Source organism: Petaurus breviceps, unplaced genomic scaffold, assembly GCF_028583685.1.
Source record: "Petaurus breviceps papuanus isolate PSGF00001 unplaced genomic scaffold, PetGlider_PUasm1.0 126, whole genome shotgun sequence".
Taxonomy (NCBI): Eukaryota; Metazoa; Chordata; class Mammalia; order Diprotodontia; family Petauridae; genus Petaurus; species Petaurus breviceps.
In genome coordinates, this window is record NW_027185655.1 from 33,029,598 (window position 1) to 33,047,429 (window position 17,832).

The 17,832-nt window shown below is 36.5% G+C and overlaps 1 protein-coding gene across 4 annotated transcripts in view; it reads left to right on the top strand.

Annotated features, from left to right (window-relative positions):
* The window catches only part of NPNT (nephronectin), a 118,821-nt gene that overhangs the window by 56,586 nt on the left and 44,403 nt on the right, over positions 1 to 17,832 (top strand). For 2 of the 4 annotated variants that reach the window (XM_069094766.1, XM_069094767.1), the window contains one exon: positions 13,458 to 13,550. The exons of the other annotated variants lie outside the window; for them this stretch is intronic. In XM_069094766.1, the coding sequence (XP_068950867.1) occupies positions 13,458 to 13,550 (93 nt within the window). The remainder of the gene's footprint in view (positions 1 to 13,457; positions 13,551 to 17,832) is intronic. 4 annotated transcript variants of the gene reach the window in all.

Sequence of the window (17,832 nt, forward strand, 5' to 3'; positions counted from 1 at the left end):
AGACAGACAGACAGACAGACAGACAGACAGACAGACAGACAGACAGATAGATAGATAGATAGATAGATAGATAGATAGATAGATAGATAGATAGATAGATAGATAGATGGATGGATAAATACTCAGACTTCAAGGATAGATGGATACCTGTAAATAAATTTCATATATTATATGTGTATACACACATATATGAAGAAAGAGAGAGAGAGAGAGAGAGAGAGAGAGAGAGAGAGAGAGACAGAGAGAGACAGAGAGAGAGAGAGAGACAGAGAGACAGAGAGACAGAGAGAGAGAGAGAGAGACAGAGAGAGAGAGAGAGAGATTAGATTCAATGTCAGGGAGTTAAATATAAGGTGGTTAAAAAGGATAACTTTTTCCTCAAAGTTTTACTGGGAAAAACAGATATAAATGATGATCACTTGAAGGTAAAATAGGGTCAAGTAAAGGTTTTCAAGGTTAGGGGAGGTCTGGGCATGTTCATATGCAGCAAGGATGGAACTTCTGGATAAAGAGAAGTTGGGAATTAGGAAAAGAGAGAAGGATGAAGGGACAGGTTATTGGAAGGGATGGGAAGGGATAAGATCAAAGGCAGAACTGGTAAGGTAAAAGGACACCTCATTTCTCCCTCTACTGAGAAGGAGGAAGGATGTGGTAGGGTACCAGTGGCTTGAGAAGGGAGGAAAAATCTGGAATAGTCATGGTGGACAGCATGATAGAGTCAATCAGAAAACAATAAGCAGATTGGTGGGAAATGGTAAAGACCTAGTAGAAAATAAGAAATAGAACCATAGCAGGAAGAGATAGAAAAAAATACATTTAAAATAACTTAATAAAGGGGGAAGGAAAGGAAGAATAGAATTTCAACCTTAAACTTTAAAAAGAATGTTAAAAAATATTTTTACAGGTAACTGGGGAAAAAATAAAATATTTTAAAAATAACTGCAGACAACACAAAATATCTGGGAGTCTACCTGCCAAGACAAACCCAGAAACTATATAAACACAATTATAAAACACCTTTCACACAAATAAATACAGAGCTAAACAACTGGGAAAATATTAATTATTCATGGATAGGCCGAGTAAAAATTACAATTCTCCCTAAATTAATTTACACATTTAGTGACAATCAAACTACCTAAAAATTATCGAGCTAGAAAAATAAATAACAAAATTTATCTGAAAGAACAAAAGGTCAAGAATATCATCAAGGGAATCAATGGGGGGGAAATGTGAAAGAAAGTGGCCTAGCATCAGATTTCACACTACATTATAGTGATAATCATAAAAACAGTCTGGTACTAGCTAAGAAATAAAGTGGTGGATCAGTGAACTAGATCATAGTAGTAAGTGACCATAGTAATCTAGTGTTCAGTAAACCAAAAGACTCATGTTTTGGGGTCAAGAACTCACCATTTGGCCAAAATTTCTGGGGAATGGAGAGTATTTTGGCAGAAACTAGGAACAGAACAACATCTCACACTGTATACCAAGAAAAGGTCAAAAGAGATAAATGATTTAGAAAGAAAAGGTGATGTCATAAGCAAATTAGGGGAGTATGGAATATCTTGCCTGTCACATCTATGAAAAAAGGAAGAGCTTATGACCAAAGAAGAGACAGAGAGGATCATGGGAGATAAAATGGATAATTTTAATTGTATTAATCGAAATAATTTTTGGCAAATAAAACCAATACAGCCAAAATTATAAGGAAAGCAGGAAACTGAGGAAAAAAATTACAGCAAGTCTCTCTTATAAAGACCTCATTTTTCAAAACATATGAAACTGAATCAAATTTGTAAAATTAAGAGCCATTCCTCAATTGATAAATGGTCAAAGGATATGAACTGGCAGTTCTCAGAAAAAAAATCAAAGCTATCAATAATGATATAAAAAAACACTTTAAATCACTATTGATTAGAGAAATGCAAATTAAAACAACTTTGAGGTATCACCTCACACCTGTGAGATGAGCTAATATGACAGAAAAGGAAAATGACAAATGCTGTAGGAAATGTGGAAAAATAGAGACACTAATGCACTGTTGGTGGAGTTGTGGACTGGTCCAACCATTCAGCAGAACAGGTTGGAGCTATGTTCAAATCACTATAAAATTCTGTATATACCCTTTGACCTAGGTCTGTATCCAGGAGAGATCAAAGAAAAAAAGGAAAGGACCTACATGTTCCAAATATTCAAAGCAGTTGTTTTTGGTGGTAACAAAGAATTGGAAATCAAGGGGATGCCTATCAATTGGGGAGTTGTTGAACAAGTTGTGGCATAGGATTGTGTGTTATAAAAAATGATGAAGGAGATGGTTTCAGAAAAATTTGGGAAATCCTATATGAATTGATGTAGAGTGTAGTGATCATTGTACATGGTAACATCAATAGTGTAATGATGATCAACTGTGAAAAACTTAGCTACTCTGATTAATAAAATGATTCAAGACAATTCTGAAGGACTCAAGATAAGAAAAAATACTATCCACCTCTAGAGAGCAATTGATGTCTGAGTGCAAATTGAAATATATTTTTTTCACTATCATTTTTCTTGCTTTAAAAAACATGGCTAATGAAGAAATTTGTTTTACATGATTTTACATATATAATTGATATCATATTGTTTGCCTTCTCAGTGGGTATGGAAGGGGCTGGAGGAGGGAGATAACTTGAAACTCAAAATTTTTTAAAATGAATGTTAAAAATAATTTTAATAAATAGATGTTTACATTTTTATTTACAAAATTTATAATTTGTAAATTTAAAATTTACAAAATAAATTATGTAACAGTACTTACAAATAAAAGAGAACAAATAACATAAATTTGGATTGGACCCAGTCAGCAAAGTTTGTAACTTTATCTATTGGTATTCAGTAACTTGTGAGAAGATGAATAGTAGGAATACAATTGGAAAGGATTTTAGAAAAGAATAATTGGTAATAGAATTATAGGACATAGGATTTAAAGACTGAGGGCAGTGAAAGTTAAACTGATTAATAAAAGGGTCAGGATTTGATGGTAAGACTCTAGCAAGAATGATAGCCTGGGAAAGAAGGATGGAGTTCCTAGAGGTTGAGCGGAGGATAGAGAATGGGCTGGCTATAGTCAAAAGTTGTAGATGAATTTCAGAACTGTGGCTTGTGGGTAGGAACACTGGTGAGTAAGTAATGTCCTCACTGTAATTTTATATGGTTGAAATGGAATAAAGAGTTGAAAAGGCTGATGAACTGGTAAGTAAAGATATTTGAGGTTACATCAACTTGCAAGTTTTAAGTCTCTAAATAAAAAGGGTTGGGGTGGAGAGTAAGATTTCAAACCAGGAACTGAAAAAGCATGGAAAATCACCAGGGACTGATAAATAATAGCTGCCAGTACCTGGGTATGATGTTAGGCCTTTGTGGAGTCAATCACAAAGGAGGAATGATAAAACAGTTATGTTAGTAATAGTGATGACGATGATGATGATGATGATGATGATGATGATAAATGGCAAAGCAATTACATTACTATTAGTAGTAATGATGATGATGATGAATAGCAAACACAGTTATACTAGTAGTAATGATGATTATAAATGGCAAAAACAGTTATGTTAGTAGTAGTAATGATGATGATGATAAAGGGCAAAAATTATATTAGTAGTAGTAGTAATGATGATGATGATAGATGATAAAAACAGTTATATGAGTAGTAGTATTGATGATGATAAATGGCAAAAACAGTTATATTAGTAGTAGTGATGATGATGATGATAGACAGTAAAACAGGTATATTAGTAGTAGTAATGATGATGATAAATGGCAAAAACAGTTATATTAGTAGTAGTAATGATGATGACGATAGATCATAAAACAGTTATATTAGTAGAAATGGTGATGACAATGATAGAAAGTATTTATGTAACCCTTTAAGCTTTACAGAGAACCTTATATAGAATATCTCATTTGATCCTCATCATAGCCCTGTGTGTAGTAACAACAACAATAGCAATATCTAACATCTGTCTAGCACTTTGAAGTTGACATAGAGTTTACTGGTAATCCCTATTTTATAGATGACAAACCTGAGTCTTGGGGAACTTACATGATATACATGTACTCATATACCTAAAACTTATCAATAAGTCATGTAAACACTTTTATTGACTATAGTTACAAAAGGCAAAAGAAAATATTATTGAAAATATTGTATCTTTGTTGTTATGGTATAAATTGTTATACTGGTTCCGCTTACTTCACTCTGCATTATTTCATATAAGCCTTCTCGAGTTTCTTTGAAATTCTACCCTTCATCATTTCTTAAGCATAATAGTATATTCATATGCTCTAATTTTTATCTGTCCCCTAATTAATAGCAAACCCTTTAGTTTCCATTTTTTTGCTACCACAAAAAGAGTTGCTATAAACATTTGTTCTCTGACAGAGAAGTGATAGACTAAGCAGAATGAGACACGCATTTTTTAACATGGTCAATATGAGAATTTGCTCTGGTTGGCTCCACATAGAAGGGATTGAGGTGAAGAAGAAGGCTTCAAGCTGGGCACTGAGGAAGAAGGAGGAATCACCAGGGAACTGGTGGATAGTAGATCTGGATATGGTATTAGAACTTGATGGAGCCAATCACAAAGGAGCAACAATAAAGTTTGTTATATAACAAATGATATTATTTTATAATTTACAGATATCCTTTTTTTGTTACAATGATTTAGATTTTCTTTTTTTTTTTCCAGTAGGGGGGGGGAAGTGGGAAGGAGAGAAAAATACTTTTTAACTGAAAAAAAATTTAACTAAAAGGAAGATATATCTTTGATAACAAGTGATTTTTGGTTGATTATTCTTTTATATAATGTTACCAAGTCTAATGACCTTTTGCTTTAAAATTTTTGTCTTAAAGTGCTTGCCTTCAGGTAAGAAAGAGACTGGAAGTGAAAAAATCAAATTATAATTAATTTGAAAAGGAAAAGACTGAAGATCTAATATATCTTTGAAATTAAAACAATGTTGCTTGCCATTTTAAGATGTGATGCATAGCCATACTCAGTTCTTTATATCTACATTTTCTATAGCTACATTGCTTGCATATATGTGAGGTAAGCATGTTTCCTTACACACTTGGAAATAGGTTTCACCAGATTTTCTTTATCTTTTTTTGATCACTTGATCCTATCTTTGGTGTGATGGCGTGAATTAATTATCAATTAATGAATGAACTAATGATAGATTCATAAGTTTAGCTGTCACAACTATTCATAACAATTGACATCCAACAGTCGTCTTTGTGGAAAAGTAATATGAAAAGGAAAAATGGAGCAGGGTCTATAGCCATGTACACTGTTTTGAAGAAATGGGTTCCCCCAGTATCTTTCAATCTGTTTGGGATAGATTTCCAAATTCATTGTTGGGAGAAGGGAGGTCAAGAGGAGGTTCAAATATTTTGCAAACTTTGCAGCACTAAGTAAATACTAGCTCTTAATTGGTTTTCTTCTTTTAAATCTGACTTTTTCTAGGATTTGCCAATTTTACCTGGGCGTTTTTATTTGAGCCAAGAATTTGAGATATTACATATGAGAGGGGTTTTTGGTTTTGTTTTGTTTCTTAAAAAACCACCATCTTGTTTTCTTTGCTCCTTCTTGCTGGTCAATAGTTGCAAGTAGTAGCAGATCAGGCTTTGGTTACTGTAGAATCTGTTTTTATATTAAAACCCTAATTTAATACTTTTTTTTATTTTAGGAGAGGGAGTACACAGTCCAAAGTACTGTGGTTACGTACGTCAATACCTTATAAATGTGTCCCTAAATGCCAGGGCTGTGCTTCTGAGAAGTGTGTTTAATAAGCCACTTCTGAGATTTCAGGAAGTGAGTTTCAATTTGCTTTGTGATGGCTACCAGGACTTTAAATAAAACACTTCCAAACTACTTAGTACCCATTGTGCCAGAACCCTGTCTCATGTCTCTTAGCATGAGGAAATCAGTTTACAATGGACTTCTTCATTATGTATGCTCCTGGTTTTCGTCAGAGAACTTTAATATACTGGGTTCAAATATCAGACCCCCAAACAATCCTTATATGGTACTCTTTGGAAAGGGAGAGTCAGATGTTTTCACTTGTGAACCATCATTTTACACCTGCAAAAAAGAAAAGAAATTGTTATAAGCTATAAGCATCAAAATGAAAAAAATTAAAACTAGCTTTAGAAATAAAAATTCCAACTGACTCTAAAAATGACACACCTACACACCCATGTCTTAATCTCTCTCTTTGTTCTCCTTTGATAAAAGTGATAGGAAAATATGGAGAGAGCCATGGTGGGTTTGAGATGGTAGCAGGGAGAATTGAGTTGGTGGTGGGGAAGAGATGGAGTAGAATAGGCAAAATGGATGTAGTAAATTATCTCAATGGATTTAAGGAATAAATTTTAATCCTGTGGAAAATGCCTATGACAACTTTCTGATTGATAGATTATAGGCTTTTTTCTAGTTCAATCATCAGGTTTTATTCGTTGTTATATTCCTAATAGCACCCAGCAGAAATCCTTACACATTGCCACATCTTTCCTGATACTGCTGACCATCTCTGCCTTGACACTCTTTCTTCTCTTGGATTCCATGACATTGCTCTGTCTTGACTGTCTACCTGCTATTTTGATTACTCCTCAGTCAACCCTGATTCTTCTTTCTCTCCCTCCTCCCTGAGAGTAGGAGTCGTCCAAGGCTCTGCCCTCAACTACCTTCTTCTCTTGGCCATTTTTAATGACTCCAATTATTATCTCTATGTGAATGAATCCCAAATATTTATTTAGCTATGAGCTAGAGAATTATGATTCCAATTCACGCTTTTCTAGACTTAGAGGTAGTACTGTGTGTGGAAGCACTGGTTTCAAAGACAAAGGAGACGGGTTCTAAATGTGGTTCTGTTATTTATTGTTTATATAACTTTAATGCTAAACCTCAGCTTCCTCATCTACAAAATAAAAGGGTTTGCCAGGGTGATTTCTCATGCCTCAGATAACTCAGAACAAATCAACAGCTATTAAGCCCCAAGAATGTATCAGACATTGTGGTAGACAAAGAAAAAAAATGAAATAGAGCTTTCCCTCAAAGAATTTACATTTTATCGGGGAAGGCAACTTGTATATTCTACCAAGGAAAGGAATAAGCATATTATATACCAGGCACTGATCCCTGCCCAAGCACCATTTAATGGTTATTTTGGGGCCGTCCTGACTCAGAGTGAATGTAAATAGTAACCGTTTCTCTTTTGGCCAGCAACCCTGAGGATCTTCAACTCCCAGTTGGATATTTTTAAGGGGCCATCCCTTGACTCACTTCTCAAAGAAGCTTATTCAATGAATGGTTGTTGCCTCACTCAAAGTGAGAACCTGAAAAAACCTTAGTTTAAAAGGAACAGGGTCTCCCTCTGCATCATGGGCCATCTCTAGTCATCCTAATTGATACCTGGCCACTGGACCCAGGAGGAGAAAGTGAAGCTGGTGACTTTGCACAGCCCTCCCTTCACATCAAAGTCCATTGCAAGTCATGTCATCATCTCCCTGATGTCATGGTCCTCATTGAGAATGAAGGGCAAAACACAACAACCACAAGTGCTTTATAAATAGTATTTCACTTGATCTTCCTGACAACCCAGAGAGGTAAATGATGTTATCATCTCCATTTATAGTTGAGGAAACTGAGACAAAGGTCAAGTGAGTTATCCAGGATCATACAACTAGGAAGTGTCTGAGGTCAGATTTAAACACACGTCATTTAGACTCCAGGACCATTGATCTCTCCACCTCTAATATCAACCTCCAATACCAATACCTTAAACTCAGCAATGAATTCGTTTTCTCCCAAAAACCTGCCTCTCATCCAGTTGATTAAATGAGATAGTATATGTAAAGTACTTTAGCAACCTTGAAGTGGTAATAAAAATGAAAGTTATCATCATTATGACTTCCCAGAGCAAAGCCTCCTTCCCTCCTCAGCCAACATTCCCTTATGAGTGTTATCTTCCTCTTTTAGTAAATAAGCTTATTAAGGTCAAGAACTATCTTACTTTTTGTCTTGGTGATGTCAGCACTTAATATAAAGCTTGGCACACTTGAAGAAGTAGAGAAAATGGTTTCTCTTTCATCATTACGTTCCTTATGCAACCATTTTTTCAGTTGCCCAGGATCAGAGCCTTTGCTTTCTTCTTCACACTCCAGTAAGCCGGGTCTGGTCTACCTTTCCTCTGTCTCTTTCATTTCCCTGTCCATTGATATCATCCTGGTTCAAGCCCTCTTTACCTCTTGCCTAAGCTATTATAAGACACTTCTAACTAGTGTTCTTTACTCCATACTCTTCACTTTCCCATTTATCCTCCAAATCCCTGATAGAGTAATCTTTATAAAACACAGATATGTGATGCAGAGCCAAGTGAGAAGAACCCTGGGAACAAGGTGTACAATAACAATGGTGAGAAGATAAGCAGCCTAAAATGCAATTCTGATAGCTTTGTTCCCTTGCGGTCTCTCCACTGCTTACTGAAATACAAACACCTTAGATGATGTTCTAGACTATGCCTGCACAAATATGGCCTGCAGGCTGCTTTGGTGGCCCATTGACCATACGTTGTACAGGCCTGTTCTAGACCCTCCTTCACAATGCGACTATGACCTACCTTTACAGCCTGATGCCACAGATGATGTTACAGTCAAACCAGACTCCTCTTCCTTCCCCCATGTTTTTCTGTTCACTTCCAACTCCATTCTTTTGTGCATTCCAAACCCAGTACATTTCAGCCATTAAAATCCTTCCCTTTCTTAAAGAGTCATATCAGGTGCCACTTTCACAAAGTCTTCCTTGGTCCTCAGAGCTGGAAGTGATCCATCTTGCCTTCAATGTCTTATGGAACAAATGAGATAGCATTTGTGAAGGGCTTTGAAAACCTTAAAGTGACATAAATACCAGCTATTATTAGCTACTGTTATTGTTATGTTTCTCTGATCTCCCTTCTGACTTTGACATATTTTAACTTGCATTATAGCTGTCTTCTCTCTTTACTATATTAAAAGGGCATATGCTATGTTATATTTAATCTCTGTGTCCCTAGTGCTGTTTGCTATAGTTATCACTAGATCTTATTAGCTGCTTGTAAATGAACTTGTCAGTGCTGCTGGAGACCCTTGGTGGCTCTTTATGCTTTGGGAGGAGTGAAGAGCTCCATGAGATGCCAGGTATACCATTTTAGGACTATTATTCAGCTCTTTGGTCCTAAGATCCATGCCAGGCTGGAGAGAGCTGCTATGATATTTGGGTAAATGAGGACAGCTCTTTAAGTTTCAGAATAATCTCATCACAGGAAAAGGAAAGAATGAGGATTAGGAGAGGGAGAAAGATAGGAGAAGTGGAAGAGAGATAGAGAAAGAAAGGATAAAGGAGGAAATGGGGAGAAAGGAAGATGAGGGAGAGAGGAGATGGAATGGAACAGGAGAGAGAGAAATAAAGAAGAGGAGAGAAAGAAAAGATAAGGAGGAGAAGAGGGAGATAGGAAAAGGAAAAAGAGAGGGAGAAGGGAGATAGGAGAGGAGAGGGAGAAATGAAGAAAACAAAGGGAGGAAGGAGAAGACAGGAGAAAAAAGGAGAAAGTGGAGGAAATGGAGGGAAGACAGAGAGGTAAGGAAGGAGGGAAAGGAGAAGAGAGAATGAAAAGAGAAGGGGAAAAGAAGAGAGATAAGAAGTAGAGAAGGAGGAAGAGAAGGGGAAAGGAAGAAGAGGAGTAGAGAACAGGGGAGGAAGGAGAGACAGAGAAAGAGAGAGACAGAGAGGGAGGGAGGAAGAAGGAGGAAAAGAGGAGGAAGACAAGAGGATAGGATAATTATACTTTTAATATTGCTGGAGGAGAAGAGGAGTTCTGCCATTCTGCTCGCTAATCTGCTCAGTGAGCATATGCCCCAGAATAAGTGTATGAGATAGACATAAACCTGTCCCCTCTGCCTTTGATGTCAAGTATTCTCTTCCCTCTGTGGCACCTGCTGAACTTATAAAAAGTGATCCTACTCTCTTCTTCCAAAAAAAAGTTATTGATGGGAATTGGCAAATGAATATCACCAAACATCCATAAGAGTTAAAAGAGAACTTAAGTAAATAAAGGCACATTTATGGAGTTGGGCATGGAACACGGTACCTGGGCGAGCAAGAGAGAAACAAAAGTGGAAGTGATGATCAGACCAGCCCTACTTTGCCCCAGGCTGATGACTCAGCCCTTAAAGGCAACCTTGGATCATCTCATCATAAAGGCAAGAGACCCCGTCCCCAAAGTTATAGGTCTGGCTTGCTACCTTCCCTCACCTAGCCTGTCCCTTTATGTTGGAGACTGTTCACTTTAGCAGACTACTATGGACAGAGGGTAAGGGTGGCAACTGTACAGGGATTTTCAGATTTTCCTCTGACTCACTGACTTTAGAACTTGATTCTTGTATAAGGTCCACCTCCACTGTAAACTAGAGGACTATGTTAAAGCATATTCCTTCAAAAAAGTTGCCTTTTAACCCCTCATGCTTATTTCATATATGTATCTATATATACACACACATACATGCATGTGTCGTGCATATATACATATATGCACACATCCCATATGTGTATTGTGTATGTATATGTGTATATGCATGCACACGTATTATGTATACATATGCATGCATTTGCATGTATATATAAGTCATATGTTTATATGCACATGATTATATGTATATATTCATATATGTATGAAAAATTATCTACTGGTATATGAAACTTTTCCTGTAAAAGGGAGAAAATCACAGGGGATTGGGAAATCTTGAAGAGAATTGAGATTATATTCACACTGAATTAGGCTTAAGAAAAAACCTACACTGAGTTTAGAAAGCAGTATTTGATTAAAAACTGGAGGCAGAAGTATCAGGGAATGACTCTGGTAAGAGCCAGACCTTTTAAGGATCCCCCCTCCTTTCTTCTTCCCATCCCCACCCCCCCTCCATGTTCTCATACAGACAGCCTGGGAAAGGCAGCTGTGAGTTTCAAAGTGCTTACCAGGCAGCGGTCTCAAACAGGAAGTCAGGCAATGCTTCCAATTGACGTAATTTAGCAACTGTCTGTGGTGCTTAGTGTGAATCTGTTATCAGAGGTTTGCTCTCCCCTCTAAGATAAGATATAAAAAAACACAGCCTTGAAGCAGTCACTAAGATACCACAGAAATCTCTTAGCTCTCACAGTAGTTGATATTCTCACTGTCCCATCATCTGGAAGCATTCACTGCTCAATGCATTATGTCCCCTTGAATTCCTCCAATAATGCCAGTAGAGTATTGACTAGAAACAGGTAAATGAATTTCACCAAAAATACAGTTTGTCTACAGCCCTCCTGATCCCCAAAAAGAAGCAATACTTCTTATTATCCTATATTTAAAATATGAAAGTGTATATTCTGAATGTCTGCCTTTCGAGGAATTAGGAAATGGTGCCAATGAATTCACAGACAGATGTGTTGGTATCATCATGGAAGAAAGGAGGAATGTCTAAATTTGTGTTACTGTTGCAACTTCAATATGGTTTTATGTTTCATCTTGCCGGATTCTTGCATGCTGAGGGAAAGATCAGACTTAGGTATCTGAGGACCAGACAGTGACCTTTGGCTGACAGATGGGTTTCATCTGAAAGATGATCTCTTTTCTAAAGGATAACCATCCATGCACTTTAACCCCTGTTTTAGTTTGTCAACAGTGACAGCACTTGCCTCTGACCTTGATAATTTGAGAGGTGTGTTTGTTTTTTCTTATCCAAGAACTGAGATTCATTTTGTATCAGGCATTTAATTTGATATGAAAACAAGCTGTAAGAATCTGAGAATATGGGTTTGTTGTCTTATTGAATTTTTTCACTTTGATTCTCACCCAGCTTGCAATGCTTTTGAGAAGCTGAGAAGGGTAGCATTCACCTTTTCAATGTAAATCTTCTCTCACTTATTCATGAACAAAAAGTGACACTAAGCTAAGATCATCCCTTCATCTTGAATGAAAATATTAGGGATACCTCCTGATATTCAGAATGTGACTTTAAAAGAAAAGGAAATCATGTATGTGTTTGCAGTCCTGAAATGTCAGAGTGATGTGAATTTTTGCTGCGTAGTTCTTTAATATATTTTTTATGGTTAACTTAAAATGCAAGTGGTTTGGATGCAACTCAAGTCAATTCAACCAATGTTTATTACGCACAAAATGTACAAGGTATTGTTTTAGGCACCAAATATACAATGCTGACAGCATAATCCCCACATCTGCTGAGGGAATATGACCCATAGACAGAGAAATGTAATACGGGGCATAGGTAAGAGCTGTCAAAGGAGAGAGACTAACAGAGTACTTTAGGAAAATTTGAAGAGGGCGTAAATACTAATCTTAGTGAGTAGTGTCAGGGAAGGCTTCCTGGAAGAGGTGACACCTTGAAGGAGAAAAAGGATATTATCTGGTGGAATTGGAGAGGGTTTGTATTAGCCATGTGTAAATGCCTGAAAGTGGAGGGCATCTAAGCGTACAGTTTTGTTGAAACGTAGAGTATAAAATTGGGATAAATTGTGAGTCCTTAATAATTTATAACTGCCTTTAATCAAGATGATTCTTCCATACTGATGATCAGAAAGTGCAGGGTTTTTTTGTCTCATATTTTTATGATTACTGTCTTGACTGAATCATTTAGAATAGCAATTCTCAAACTTTTTGGTCTCAGGACCCCAAAGGGTTTTTGTTTATATCTATCTAGCTATTTATATCTACGAAGCTAGCTCAGTATCTATTGATATTTACCATATAAAAATTAAAATCTTAGGGGCAGCTAGGTGGTGCAGTGAATAGAGCACCGGCCCTGGAGTCAGGAGGACCTGAGTTCAAATTCGGCCTCAGACTCTTAACACAAAACCTAGCCATCTGATCTTGGACAAGTCATTTAACCCCAACTACCCTACAAAAAGCAAAAAAAAAAAAATTAAAATCTTAGTATTTATATTAAAATAGTTTTGACCTCACAGACTCCCTAAAAGGGTATTGGGGACCCACAGGAATCCCTAGACCACCCTTTGAAAACACTGATTTAGGAGATGTATTCCTGACATAATTGTTTATGAGAGTATTATGCATTATACATTCAAATGAAACAATGGCTATGAACATACTTCACATATTTAAATATGATCCAAATGGAAGGTTTTATGATAATTTTCATGTTTGGGTATAAAATAGTAATGATGGAATTTGGAAGGGAATTAGTGAGTATCCTCTGTCCAATATCAAAGTTATTTTTTAATTCCTCTGCCAATGAAACCTACTGCTTTTTTTACATGTGATATAATTTATACTTATGTGTAGGTATTTTAGAAATAAGGAATTTGATCATTTCAAAGAGTTGGTCTTTTGACTTTTATCACCTTCTTCTTGGTGTGAAGATGACCACCTCTATCCAACCCCTCTTCACCAGCACAGTGAACAGCCTTACGTCCACCCCCTGGATCTTCATGCAACGAATTTACCTGCAAGGGGTGAGAAAGTGCTTGATTTCAGGTGGTCTGCACCTCCCACCTGCACGGCTTCAATTACATAATACAACTTCTTGCAAATGTACTTGAAGAATGATGTGCTGCTGGCTGCTGCCATCTTGGCGCCAGGCCTGAAGTCCCTGAGCATGTGCAGCCAGCCAATGGACAGCTGTTTCCTCCTGGTTACTCCCTTCTGTGCTCTATGAACAGGTTCCATTTTCATTTCCTTTCCATGCTTCAACATAATCACTCTTGCTGTACTTTTCTTCCAGGGCATTGCAATGCTTTCTAAAATATTCTCTTGGGCCTAGGACATCATCATTTGGTTTTCATTTAAAAGTACAGTCACAACATCAGAGCAATGGAAAGAGACTATGTGGATTAGGTCTTTGCCATAAAATGGTCAGCTTTTCCCAGATAAACTGTAGAAGTGATTTTTTTTATTTGAATATAGACAATACATCTAACAATCAGATCATAAGTCAATTTCCCCAGTCTAATGTGTTATTGGGCAATATACAATTTCTCTTCTGAGAGACTATGTCCTTCACCAAGACATAAATGCAGAAACTCCCAGAGAGTTTAGGTGAATGTTACAAAGCTGCAATTGGAATATTTTCTGCATGCTCGTTGTGTGCCAAGTACTGTGCTAAGTGATTAGCAAAAATTCAAGCAAAAAAATCAATATTTGCCCTCAAGGAGTTTACATTCCAATGTAAGAAAGACAATATATACAAGAAACTGAAAAGGGATAAGGTGACATGGTGGCTATGTCAACAACCTTGGGGCAATGGAGACCCAAGTCATCAATGGTGGGCACAGAATTTTTTTGATAAAATTTTGATGATTCATCTTATATGCTTAGATGACTAAAATTTACATATTGATATTTGACTTCTTATCAATATGCTTAAATCAGAACCTGTTTAAAAGTAAACTGCTGGATCTCCTAATCTATTCTTAGATTAAGTTTATTATTATATAATGATATTATATATTATAACAAATATTAAGATTAAGCTATAAAAATTAATGCCCTATAAAATATTCTAATTGATAACATACAGGATATAATCCAATAGGAGTTTATTGTGAACCACAATAGTGAAGGGAGTTCCCTTTCTAAAATCAGTGAGAGAGTTGCTTGGGCCACTGAGAGGTTAATTCACTTCCTAGGGGTCACATAGTTAATATATGTCAGAGGTTGCACTTAAGCCTAAATCCTTGTCATAGTGACATACAATTCAATATGGATGAAAGGTGTTCTCAAGAGGCTTATATATGAATCTTATCCAGAGATCTTAGGCCTTGTTTGGCACTCACATTTTCTCTTCTTTTTCTAAAATGGAATAACAATACATCTTTGCAGCCTGGCTTATCTCCTGACCTGCTTTCCTTTCCAGCACCTGAACCACCCAACTTGCTTTGATGTGGCATTTGTAATGTGTTCATTGTGGTTATACATGCCATCTCTATATTATGTACAAAATCGCAGCATTATGATTTAAGTGGTTTAACTATATAATTCTCTAGTTTTGAAATTAAGTAGGTTACTCTATAACATAATGGGATCCATCAAATACTCTTTTACCCCCATCCATCATTATAATTCATATCCCATTTTAAATTTCTAAAGGCACATGAATAAAGTTAATATATTTTTTTAAAAGACATGAAATCTCATTTTAATTTACTTGGGTTCCCTTTCCTTTTGTGGATTTCTGATGTTCATTTTCCAGTTATCAGACAATATCTTCCTTTCTCCCTCCTTTCATTCCTTCCTTCTTTTCCTTCCTTCCTCTCTTTTTTCTTTTTCTACTTTATCCCTCTTTCTCTCTTCATTTCCTTTCTACCTTCCTCCTTCCCACCTTCCCTCCCTCCTTCTTTCATTCCTTCCTTCCTTTCTTCCTTGAGTGCAATTATTTATTGTAAGTTCAGGCATACTATAGCACTTGAAGTTGAACTTTGATTTAATTGTTATAGGACTATTCACCAGCATATTATTACACCAACATTTATACATATTATTCGTCAGCAGATGTTTAATATGGTACTTAATTCTGGCAGCCCACATTGACTTGAGTTTATAAACCAAAAAAAATCCATCTTAAAAATATAAATAAAAACAATTTCTCGAAAAAAAATGATGAAAGACATAATTACAACTCTTGGCAGTTGGTGGGGAGGGTCAGATACTGTAACATGGGGCCTTTTGAAGTTACCTGGTTAGAGTGAATGTCAGCTGTTTAGTGAAATGTTGACAGTCACTGGTTATTGTTGACATTCAACTTCAGACATTCCACAGTGTCCTCTGTGAATGACAGCTTGAAGTTTTTTTTAGGAGATACATGTATGTGTCAGAAGAAGAAACAATTTCAGTCACTGGTAAGTATCAAGGCATTTCCAGTTGTCAGGAAGAATCATTCAGTACTGTCAACAAATTTTCTCAAATTGCTTTAAACTTTTTTAGAATGTCTTGTGTGTCATTTGGAGAATAGCCTTTTCAAACCTAAATATAGGTATATGTGTATAGCCTCAAAATATGCACACACACACACACTCCTATCTATACATTTTATATACACACACACGTATGTATGTATGTATGTATGTATTCCTGATCTGTGAACACTTCATGAAGAAACTCCCCCTATCAGTACAGATCAATAGCTGTTCTGAAACTTATGGTCTTACAGATTTGCCTGGAGGACACTGAAAGGTCAAACAACTTGCCCAGGGTCTCACAGCCAGTATATGTCAGAAACTAGACCTAAACCTAGGTCTTGCTGGTTGTGAGACTCAATCTACTCTACCATGTTCTCCTTATATTTGATACACATTTTTTTGAGGAGACATAAATTGTAGAAGAAAACAAGTCATTGGAATGAAGTATGTACATATGTACACGCATATACATTATATATCTTGGAGTAGATATATGGTCTCTGTTCAATGGAATGTTTTCTTTTATACTTTTTGAATGCCTTATTGTTCATCACTATGCTTCTGGAATAGTGAAGCTTTTTTTTTTGCTTTTTTTTGGAGGGGGGAAGGCAGGGCAATTGGGGTTGTGACTTGCCCAAGGTCACACGGCTAGTAAGTGTTAAGTGTCTGAGGCTGGATTTGAACTCAGATCCTCCTGATTCCAGGACTGGTGCTCTATTCATTGTGCCACCTAGCGACCCCAATAATGAAGTCTTAATCTTTTTGTAAAACAATTCTGGCTCCTTATTTTAGAAATTTTGTTTCCTTCTTCCAAAGATGCTATATGGTTTTTGCTTGTTTTGTTTTTTTTTAAGAGCAGCTGTGGGATGGAGTAGGTCTCCCAAGTTCATCCCAGTTCTAATTACAAGGGAATGTAATTAGATGTCCACTGTAGGTGGACATCTATGATTCAAGTGTATATATTGGTTAGAGTTCAGAGATTGCAGGTTTTAGGAATATTTTATATGGGCAGATAGGTGGTACAGTGTATAGAATGCCTCATCTTCCTGAGTTTAAATCCAGCCTCAGATACACGCTAGCTATGTGACCCTGGGCAAGTCACTTAACCCTGTTTATCTCAATTTCCTCATCTGTAAAATGAGCTGGAGAAGGAAATGTTAAACCACCTGCCAAGAACAATTCAAGTAGGGTCACAAAGAGTTATACACATCTGAAAAAAATGAACATAAATGTATCATATATGTATACATACACACACACATAAAAAGTTTCCTAAAGGCAAGGGTGTGTGTATAATTATTGCTATCTGTAATGATCCAGTTTGTAACAAAGAGAATGTGGCTGTATCAGAAAGACAGTTTACTAAAATGGCCATTTAGAACACAGAAAAGTGACTAACTAGTCCTAGGTGTATTTAACCATTTGGGGGGTTTTGGCCCAGACTTGTGGTTTCATCAGAAGCTCCTGGCTTAGAAAATGTACCATACAGATGCAAATCAGAACCTTCTCTGCACCTCACAACCTTGCAGAGTCCCAGGGGCCATGGAGAGATTGAAGGCAGCTAGCATTTATCACACACAGGACTTGAAGCTGGCTAGTCCAATCATCATCAAAGTTAAGTTCTTTGAAACTCACTTCCCTCCTATTGGTAAAGTTAACCACGAATTTTGCACATTATCAGATATAATCACTCCCTGGCTCTGTTTTAATGATTTTTCTTTATTATTTTGGAGATTTCTATTGGAAGAATATGGTAGGTCAAGAAGTAACTATGAACAGAGGACATCCATATTAAAAGAAAAATCTCAGAATATGGAATATATTTGACATCCAATTTTAT